General features: G+C 40.4%; 1 protein-coding gene across 1 annotated transcript; it reads left to right on the top strand.

Moving 5' to 3' along the window:
- The first annotated feature begins 610 nt into the window (after positions 1 to 610).
- On the top strand, positions 611 to 2,727 carry msx1a (muscle segment homeobox 1a). The gene is made up of 2 exons (XM_030051989.1): positions 611 to 1,138; positions 1,392 to 2,727. The coding sequence occupies exons 1-2, from the start codon at positions 706 to 708 to the stop codon at positions 1,808 to 1,810; spliced, it is 852 nt and encodes a 283-aa protein (XP_029907849.1). The 5' UTR covers positions 611 to 705; the 3' UTR covers positions 1,811 to 2,727.
- The last annotated feature ends 8,606 nt before the right edge of the window (positions 2,728 to 11,333 follow it).

The raw sequence follows: 11,333 nt of genomic DNA, 5'->3' as shown, positions 1-11,333 counted from the left end.
TACCCCTAAATGACTGCGAAGGTCTGTGTGTTTCAATCTGATTAGAGCCCCGCAGCCATCAATAAACAGCGCACTGCAAGAGGCCCATCGCAATAAACTGTTGTGCAGTATTCAAGACTCCTTACCATTTCAGCAGTTTCAGCATCAAAGCCCAAAGTCACCATAGGGGTCGATCTGAATATAGCCTGTCTAAATGTTTGGGACAAAACCCAGGTCATTTGGTATTACATGTTAAAAGTTACTTGTGCGTGCATAAGAATTGGCAGTAACAACTGTAATACACATACCTATAGCATTAATTTAAAAAAGTAATAACCTAATTAGTAGGATAATTATAACCTAGCCACATCAGGGGGAAATATTATTTTGTGGGATTTAGTCTTGATTAATCTTGCCCAAGCAAGAATTTGTTTATCTGGGATTGGTTGTAAAAAAGTAACTGCATTGTTTACTTTCCCACTCAGATAGATGAAGGTGTTTTTTTTTTTTTTTTTTTTTTTTTTTTTTGGAGTCTTTCCATAGGGCCAACCCATCTTGCTGCTGATTGGCCGTTTCTCTCCGCACGCCTGCCTTATTATAGCAGTGCTCTCCAAATTGGTCACATAAACATGAGGATACAGTCACCTTAGGGCGCACCACGGCAACTTGCTTTTTTCCACAATACCCAGAGTGTCAAGTCACCCCACAAGTGCCAGTCGGACCTGTATGGCCCCATCTATCGTCATGTCAGCTTTGACCGCTGGTTTGAAAACTGAAGACCTTCCTCCCCGCTCGGTTCTTGTCAGCAGAGGCGAGATGCAGACCAGTCTGAGCTCTGCAGAGGAGACTGGGAAGCCCAAAGTGGCTATTCTGCCCTTCAGCGTCGAGGCACTGATGGCGGATAGGAAGCCAAGCCGAGAGGTGCCATCCCCGGATGCCTCCTCAGTTGCTGGGACATCTCAAGCGCTGGGACGGGGCGTGAGGATGGGCTCTCTCTCCAGTCTGGATACTGCAGTTCCTGCTTTGCCCATGGGTTCGTCGTTTTCTGTGGGCGAAATGATGAACATGCCAGAAGACGTGTTGATCAAACCCGAGAGCCCGGACAGTAAAGACAGGACTTCTTGGATACAGAATCCTCGTTTCTCTCCCACGCCTCCACGTAAGTTTAACCTCTTGAGTCAATGATTAGAGGTAAAACAATTCATAGTAAATCACAATCAGTAGCCTACCATTAAGTTAATAGTCTCGGTTATTTTATGAGTAATCTGGAATAGGATTTATTTCCTAACCATAGAAGTATATGGGTGTTTCTGAAACTTTTTACTCGATTTGTATTCGTCTGCTCATGATTTGACATGACGTGCGTCCCAACCCGAGTTTCCGATTGTAATACTATTTTTGTCTGTTTTTAGGAAGGTTGAGTCCTCCTGCCTGCCCCCTGAGAAAGCACAAAACGAACAGGAAGCCCCGGACCCCCTTCACCACGTCGCAGCTCCTGGCCCTGGAGAGGAAGTTTCGCCAGAAGCAGTACCTCTCCATCGCTGAGCGCGCAGAGTTTTCCAGCTCTCTCAATCTGACGGAGACTCAAGTTAAAATCTGGTTTCAGAACAGAAGAGCCAAAGCTAAACGACTGCAGGAGGCAGAGTTGGAAAAACTGAAAATGGCAGCTAAGCCAATGCTGCCTCCGGCTTTCGGGATTTCCTTTCCTCTCGGTGCGCACGTCCCCGCGTCCTACGCAGGGTCGCACCCGTTCCAGAGGCACTCACTGCCGGTTTCCCCCGTGGGACTGTACGCCGCTCACGTCGGATACAGTATGTACCACCTTGCTTGACAAGGACGGAAGAGGATGGGCACTGAAGAGGGGTGAAAGGGGATAGACTTCTTTCAGGGGGTCCCAAGCAAGAGGGGGCACTGCAGACAGGTGAGGGGGAACTGAGCTAAACTAGAGGCATCCTGGTCGGGAGCCCAGTGTCACATCTTGTCAGGGGACCAAGACTTCCTAATAGAGCCCCTCTGGAGGACCCTGAAGTTTATCCACTTCTCTTGACCATGCCAGTAAGTTCACACACTGCAAAAATATCCCACCTTAACAAGTCATTTAATCTTCTATGAAGACTTAAAATGTTCTCGATTCTCAAAGCCTATTTAAGAAAAATAAGACTTTAAGATTGACACTGAGACTAAATGACTTTGAGCTGGACATTTTTGCAGTGCAGAAGTGGAAAACAACTCTGTTTAAGCCTATGATACGTAATGACTGGACAGTCAAGTATGGACAACCTAGAAGGCTTTATGCCACACAGTGTGTCAAAGAGAGCCCACTCCTTTACCACGATAAATGGCTGGCCAGGTAAAAGGGCTATTATATAAACTTATACCAATAAGAGACTATTGCGCACAGCTTGACGTTTTGCACCAACATAAGAACCCCAGGTAGGTTGGGCTGTCATCACTTATGTGGGTTGTTGTCACACTGCAAACACCATACTTTTTCATTTTGCATTCATATCAATGCGTAACTTAGTGGGTTACTGAATCCAGTGTCAATAAATGCTCTTTGCTAAATTGGAGAACCACAGCATTTTTTTTTTTTTTTTTTTTTTTATAACAGCACTGTCTGTTGTTGGAATGATTCCCTTCGGAAGGGATTTGTGTACTGTAAAATAATGTATATTTGAAGAATATCCTCATTTATATTATGAATATATTTGTGACATAAATTAACAATAAATTGTTTATTCTTTTTCATTAAGCAGTTGTTCGTTTTGACTGACACTTGGTGGCTGCAGCGCCAAATTTGACTATTTGCTAGTCTTGTTGCACAAAATGTGGGGAAACTACTAAAATAATATGATTTATAAGGTAGGTAAGAAAGAAAGAAAGAAAGAAAGAAAGAAAGAAAGAAAGAAAGAAAGAGAAAGAAAGTAGTTATAGCAGCTATTTTACAACTGTATATAGGTCTTATTGACTGAGCCTCTGGCCAAGTGTATTTTGGGACACAATATAGTCTAATGTAACCCTAAAGTCTATAAATAATGTCAAAATGATTTTACATAGGATCTAAAGGTTCGCCCTTCTCAAAAAAATAGAGGGGAATAATCATTGGAAATATTAGAAACATCGTGATACAGAAGAAGATGAGGATTATGTTTATTATAGTAGCCTATAAATGAAACAGTAATTGCTTTGTGGTAAGTCAAAAACAATTCAGGACAGTTAAGGACGAAACAGCTCATCAAAACTTCAGCTGGATAGATGTTATAAATCCACCTCTATTCATCATTTATTTGTATCAAAGCCCATAGCGTTCACATTTTTATTCTCAATTTAAAACAGACTTTTTTAGCGTTGTAGTGCTGAGGTCCACTGAATTAAAACTTGTCAAATGTCATTTCGCTGAACAAAACGTGGACTGTATTGCTACAGCTGTTGCCTATTGCTTTGAAATAACTAACCCAGATTTTGTTGGCGCCAGAAGAGCTCAGGGGGTGGGAGAAGGAGGAGGGCAGTATCGACAACCAGTTGTGCGGACTTCAAAACAAACATAAAAAATGCACATATTTATTGGAGATTGGTTATAGGGCTAAACTGCTTGCAAACGACTCGCAAGAGTGTCATTATGGAGTATTTAGGGTGTAAAATGAGCCAGGTGACAGCACATTATTGAGAAGCCACAGAGTGTTTGCAGTGCCACTCCACACATAAATACACTCCTGCTCGACATTCTTGAAGCACCAGGGAGAAAAGATTTGGAATTTACTAGTAAACGCTCAAGTGAATTGCTGCCATCAAGAAGACTTAAATGACAAAATAGGGATCAGATATGGGCAAATTACAGGCCACTCCGCAGCAGTTTAAAGGGCTCTCTCTTTTCGTCCCTACCATTCAGGCAGGGGTTAAATTGGAGTAAAATAATTGCTATAATGAGCAAAGGCAATCTGCCGCAGACGGAGGCCGGCTCCAGCGAGGCTGTAGCTCCAGGCAAGGCGGAACTTTTATCATTCCTAAAATGTCAACGGGGGACTGGGACTGGCAACACTTCTCTTCCCTGTGCTTTAGTTTCCTCCTGCAGCCTCATCTCGCCATTGACAAGCTGTTGTCCTAAACAAGGCAACACACATTTTGCATATTAAAGATGAGCCTGTTTCTTCGTGTGAATCTGAAAAGAGAGGAAACATTGTTTTGTTCAGAGTAGACACACCTAGATTCGGTTTACACACTTTTTCATACCCTGGTGACACATGGTCCGCTGTTTAAATATTATGAAAATTGACGATTTCACAGGGGGAAATGTTAGTTATTTTTATATTTACTGGACGTCACTGTCTTATGATGTTCCCTGACTCGAGGTCATTTACCCTTTTATTTGCCATTGCATCACAGATTATTTTAGCCCTACATTTCCCCTGTAATATACTTTTTTTTTTCTGACAGTCTGCGCTTCAAGATAACCCCAGTCACTCGCCGCTCTGTTTCAGCCACGAAGGATCAATTAATAATTAAGTAAAGACAATAAGTTGAAATCACACGGATGGACGCTCTCCCTGAAAAGGAGAGAAAGTCGACACAAAAGAGCCCAAGGGGATCTGACTTCATGTCTTTGGTCCCTCGCTCTATCTGTCGCCAGGAGGCAAACAGAAAACAAAACGGACTTGTTTATGTGATTCAAAAGATCACAAGAGGCTACAGCTGACTACAGAGAGAAAGCCCTTTTAGGTTGTCGTGCTCTCACAGGCGCCACATCCTCAAGACTGCTTCAGGAGGTTTCCCCATCCAAGGATGCGAAAGATGTGGCCATGTTGGCTCTACCCAGGAGGCAGGCGTTAAGTATTTTAACCTTTAACATGTCAACCTGCAAATTATAGCATCTCTCTCCCGTTTTAACTTATTTTAATCCCAATATATTTTCCCCCTCAAGCTATGAAACACCCTATATGAGATGTGGTACTGTTACATATGATAGGTCTGTTTTACTAATAAATTTGGCCTGACAAGCCACCTTGGACCCCAGCGTTCATAGTGTCAGATCAGCCATAGCTGTGCTTATTTATTTATTTATAAACCTTGAAGCAGCTCATGAAATTGTTCCATCTGATATAAGAAAAGTGATAAAAATAGAAAAAGGAAAAAAGGAAAAAGACAAGAAAAGATCACGCCCAGAAAAGTGATGACACATCATACATGGATGGAGTTAAACAAACACACACAAGCCTATGTCGGGGAATAATTAATCTGACTTAATTTTTTTTCTGTCAACATATGTAGCCTAATTTATGTCAGTGAGTTATCGTTCATTTTGGTTTATGATGATAAATGACCGGAGCTCACCTTTAACAATTAAATTCACCACCATATCTCGGCATACATCCATTACCTGATGATAACTTCAGCAATAATAATTTTACCATATCTTCGCGGATTCTTCAGCAGTGCGCACGGTGTCTAAAACTCAGGAAAGCTGACAGTAGTCAGGTTTTACAGCTGCTAACATTATTGGATCATTTAGATATGATCCATATGATATGTAAAGGACCAAGTGTTTTAGCTCCGTGATAGATTCATAAATGTTTGATAATTTAATTTGGGTTTCATTTGTTGTTAAAGGTTATCACACGTGCCTATGGGCAGCCTGCGGGTATGATCTGTTGTGTAAATGCTATTTTTATTTGAATATTAATCAAAGTGTGGCCACAAGTGTTCAGGTCAATTCACGTTTAATACAGTCGAACCCCCAACTTGGTAACTTTTGCACAAGAGGATGTGATAGGCTATCCATTCAGTAAGCTCCAGCAAAATCATTAACCTAAACACATGCCAATTCTAGCCAGTGACTTACACAAGTTATTGCAATGAAATAGAATTGACCCCAACTAAATCCCGAGCTAAAATAAACCCTGTGAGAGCGTTTCTTTCCCCTCTGTCGTTTCAAATACCACACTACCACCTTCTGTTGACAATCGGTGTAGCACAGGCCTTCATTTCAGCAGCAGTCCGCTAAAATCACTGTGACAGGATTTTTTAAAGCTCTTTTCCATGCGTCAAACCTCAGTCCATTTTTCTCGCTTTTGTCCAAACTCATTAATGCGCTTCAGTTTATACTGGACAGGCCAACACGATTTCCAAGCGTAAATGTAGGCGACTAAATCAATAAAATAACGACCCTAATAAAAAATACAGTTTTCCCGACATTTTTCTCGCAAAAAAAAACAAAAAACAAAAAAAACGCGTTTTAAATGAAGTTGGGAGAGGCTGGCTGTATATCTGTGTCTAAGATCATGCCAAGGCCTTGTGAGCAATATGTATCCTGTCATATGACTTCGCCTGGTGTTTAATGAGATGCGCTCTTGAAAACTGCAGGCCTAATTAAGAAATGCTGTCTGATGTGGAATCGGATGATCGGCAAATTTGTAGGCCTAAGCCTCCTCCTCCTCCTCTTCTTCTTCTTCTTCTTCTTCTTCTTCTTCTTCTTAGTATTATTATTATTTACGATCAATTTATCAGCCTTATTTTTTTTTTTTTTTGTCAACGGTACCTGTCAGTGACTATATTTAAGTGACTAAAACGTTTAGAAAACATGCTATGTTAATACTTAATTTCCATTTAAATAGGTCATGTCTTCAGTTCGACTACTGACAGTAACATTAATATCAGTGACAGCCTATTAATATCCCTGTCATATCAAACCTTGCATGCACTGTAAACTCGAATGTCTGTTTCTATCAGCTAACCACTGGGCGGCCGGGAATCTGCCGCCCACATCTTAATCTCAGTAGACTATAACTCAGAATATCTCATTGCCTTAATGAGATTAAATAGATAAATGTTACATGACCTCCGTCTTAATCGTAACAATATGGTATTAAGACACAGATATGCCTTGTGTAGCCACTAGAAGACATGCCAAAAGCGTCTGTATAAATGATGTAGGCTATTAGACTTGTACATACACTGGAAGACGAGAGCCGTCATGTCACCCATCCCGGAGGCCGACATGCTCTGATCTACTTCACTCGACATCGCCTGTGAACAATGGGAATTGATAATCATCATATCACCAAGTCTTTGCAATTGGCTCCCTATAACAAAGACAACATTAATAATATATTTTTTTAAATAAATGTAAACTCACAAGGCCTCCACCACACGCATTATAGGTCCCTTTAGGACCAGCAACAGTGTGCAAAACCCAACTGGACATGGATCCGTGCAGGCCTGCAAGCTGTGCAGCCAAGCCTCTGACTGTCATAGGCTACTAATAAGAAAGGCCTAAGATACAAGACACATTTATGTCGCGTAGCCTACTGTTCATTCTGCTGCCGATCTTGATCAGCTCAACATGCGACGTCAACATGAACACAGGAATAAAGCGCAAGTCTTCATTTTATTTTGTGCTCAGGCCTCATCTGATGTCCACTAGAGGGCAGGAGCACCTCGGTCATTTCTTATTCTTTTTCTTTTTTTCCCCACAGATATCGATCATATTCTGAAAATTTTGGGCCTATAAAAATATTTTATGGCTCCCCTCTATGTCTCAACACACTCTGGTCGCCTAGGAATAGTTGCCATCCATGCAGCCTATGAATTTATCTGTATCCGTTAATTTATTAATGACCTGCAACAGCTCTTATCCTCCACAGTCGAGTTACATCAGCCGTCCTCAAATGACCCTCCGTTAAATAATTATATAAAATCAACCAAACAATTGTGCATTTATAGGCCTACATTTACTGTTGACAGGCGGGGCAACCATGGTGTAAATAACAGTTTTGAAACTCAACTGGGTTGAATGCAATATAACAAAAAAGTGTAATTTACAGCCAGATTCCTGGAGCATCATACAGCTGGTGGACAGCGTGCCAATCATCCAGAGCAATTGGAAAATTAGGAGAGGGGGTGAAGGAGGGGTGTCTGTATGTCTTAGGTGGACTAATGAGGCAACATTTGTTTTAAGACATAATAAAAGTGCTAAATGTGATGGAAAATTGCCTGAAAGCCCTATAAACAAAACTAAATCTCGAATATACTGCATCGCCGAGCCTTTAATGTAAATAAGTTTCTGATCAGTCCTTTACAAGGCAATTTATTTCAACAAAGCAGAGAATGATTTCTGTCACCCTTCGGCTAAAATCGTTGTTGTTTTTTTATTTTTTTATTTATTTATTTTTTTATGGTGCAGCATTTAGCATTTTTTAGTGCAATGTCACAGAACATAAAATTGCAAAATTACCTGGGCTCATGCGGTTTAAATGTTGTGTTTTCTCTTTGCCTTAATGAGACGAAATAAAATTTGGATCCTGCAAACCCTGAGCCCTCTAATGATTATCAATAAGCAAAGCAATTAGGCTTTATAAGGGTGTGGGCTGGCTGATTCCTATACAAGCCACATGTTGCTGATTAAAAAGAAATCCTGTCGTTTTAAAATCAGGCTGTAGCCGAGCTATTTTCCATAATCGTGGCTCTATTACATTCTCTAATGAGTGGCATTAACGAGTGTTCTGTTGGAAAATGATGAGATACAAGATTAATACCGAGGACATAAATGTTAGGGTCAGTTAAGTCTAAAGGTTCACGACCGCCATGGGGGCGTTTATTCGCTTGTAAGAGCCTTATTTTTAGCTGGCTGTTTTTGCAACATGAACCTAACCTCACACTGTAGGATGAGTTCACTCTTAATTACTAACACGTTTTTTTTTTCTTTGCCCACAGAGGAGGAGAGAGAGGGAACAGCCACAGTGTCAACCCGGGGCCCGGAGCAGTTTTCTCCACGTTTCCAGCACTTTTTCCTCCTCCCATTTATTGCTCAATGCTCAATGTGTGAACAAAGTGGTGCACATGTAAAGGAAACTATTTGTGGCTTTTGTGTGGAGTGGAGTGTGTGAACCTCACACACTTCGACTGAATATGGCACTTCATGAATCTCCTGAGAGGATAATAAGAATACCCTGGGTGCTGCTTCATCAATTTGAAAAACCCATTAAGCATTCATATAGCCTAGGCACACCAAGGGAGCAGTCAAATTTATAAAACGACAAATGAAAAGAGCTTTTACCTAAACGACATAGCTAATTCAATTTTCAGATCCTTATAGGAATTTAGTGCGTTGCCCAATGATGTTTCATCTACGTTTGTCAAAGAAATGGGATATTTCTCCAGGTTCACCAGGAACAAGAAATCACATCATCCGGATCTTTTCAGGATCACGACCGCAAGGAAGGTTTGCCCTCATTCTTCCTGTCTATTTTCTCTATTTTTACACAAAATTAAGGCTACAAAAAACATTTTAGAAAATCATTTCCAGGAAAAATGTGTTCAAAATCATCTTAGAAGTAAGAGGTGGTCGCATGATAATCTTAAATCAGGACTAAGTTTGCTTTGTTAAGCCAGCCTTGTTAATGAGTTTTAAGTTAAATTAAGGTAACAGAAACAAAACTAAATCTATATTGTCGGTTTTTTTTCCATATCAAAGAGGAGTGGAATAGCCTATGTTTTAGTTCTGCGTCTGAAACACACACACACACACACACACACACACACACACACACACACACACACACACACACAAATACCAAACTGTAAAATTAATTTTGAGCTACTTAGTGGAGCTGCTTGGAGCACAGATGGGTGTTGATAAGGCCTGAAGGAGGCTGGTGTGAACGCAGCAGGAATGTTAAATCAGATAAGCGACTCTGTTACTCTGCGTGTTCAAATTCACGGTTTCTTCTTTCTCTCTGTGCGCTGCGGCACTTTGCGCGGGACATTTCGGTTTTGTTTATGTTTTCAGTTTACGTTTCAATTCAGTTTTATTTCTCAGAGGGGATTTGTCATTTTTGCTTAATTTTTTACTTGGCCTAATTTCAGTCAAACTTTACGGTTTTCAGTAGCTGTGCCTGTATGAAGTGTGTCAGGCCTGCGGTGTATAGCCTACATGAAAAGCCATGATCAGTGTGCTGATGTTAATAGCTGATCCGGTCCACAAATCTCTTTTCTTTTCTATTAAAATGTCAGGGGCCAAATGGCAAAAAGTGACAACAATGTGGCTTTATTTTTGTATTTTACTCAGTATTTTATATGCATTCATACACATGTATTTTATATAATGTATATGACGCTTGTCCAGTTGGATGTGGGTTCACATGTAACAGACAACAGATTAAGACAACAAACTCAGGCTTCTGTTTTGCTGTTATATTATCAAATAGCCAATTTCATTTTAGCAACATTCAATTTCCAAGTTCATTTTAGAGGTACAGGCATTTTTCACAGGGAAAAATGCCTCTACTTTAATACACAAAGTAGGCTATAAACAAATATTTATCTAAAAATTTGTAGGCCTACATTATTTTATGCCATATTTTAGAGAGGGTTTCAAGTTATATTCAAGCAGTGACTGGGGTGTTAGTAACCGAGCTGGGCAATAGGCTGTGCTGCACATTTCATCGGAAAAATGCAGGCTGACATGATAAAATACATTTCTCTGTAGGTGCCGGTGGCACACTTTTTTTTTTTTTTTTTTATAATGCACTACTTAAAAAGAGAAAAATCTCAGATAGTTTTGCCCAAGTATTAAGGTCCAAATGATATTCCAACAACAAAATTATTATTTTATCTACATTTTAACATAAAGTCCCTTCAGTAGGGGCCTGTTGCCTCCTGTACACCAGCACCTGCTGCACTGTGCAGGATGGTGTATTATCGCCTCCTGTCAGCAGAGGGCAGCAGAGGCCATAAATACGTTCAATGTGTGAAGCGAGTCTGCCTCTCATGTTCGCCTGTCGCTCCCTAATCTCAACATTGCAACCACGAAAGTATGTGGTTCTGTAATGATAATAAATGACAAATGCACCATTATGAGACTAGACGGTGGACAAAATGACGGTGCCAAAGTGGAGATCACAGAGCACTGACATTTCAAGGTATTTTTTTCTGCTGGAAACAAGAAAGAGGAGGAGAATGTGGTTTGTGTGAAGCCAAATTCTCCACCTACAGCCCACCAAAAACCAGCTAAATATAGAACCAACAATTTCTTATAGGCTCTGCAGAGAAAATCCGTTTTCTAACTGAACCTATGGTTGTTTTGAAATACCAATGTACTGTATTCCAGTTTTGGCAAACATTACAAATATGAACAAGCATTTATGAGCCTATATTCATGTAAAATTAATTTTTAGTTATCACATACTGACACAGTGTAAAAAGTTCAACTTATACTGGCACGAACAAACCCCTCTTTTATTTGGTCAATGACAAGTTATTAAAAAGAGGGCATCATACTAAATGACAGATTGGAGTTTTGTAAAGTCTGAGGCAGAAGATAACTGTGAAGAATATATCAACAAACACATGAAAAACTGATA

The sequence above is a fragment of the Myripristis murdjan genome, chromosome 5 (assembly GCF_902150065.1).
Source record: "Myripristis murdjan chromosome 5, fMyrMur1.1, whole genome shotgun sequence".
NCBI lineage: Eukaryota > Metazoa > Chordata > Actinopteri > Holocentriformes > Holocentridae > Myripristis > Myripristis murdjan.
This window is presented reverse-complemented; position numbering and strand designations above follow the sequence as displayed.

Coding starts and splice junctions, on each gene's coding strand:
- msx1a (XM_030051989.1), top strand. CDS start 706: ATGGCCCCATCTATCGTCATGTCAGCTTTGACCGCTGGTTTGAAAACT. Junction 1,139..1,391: donor TTTCTCTCCCACGCCTCCAC/GTAAGTTTAACC, acceptor GTCTGTTTTTAG/GAAGGTTGAGTCCTCCTGCC.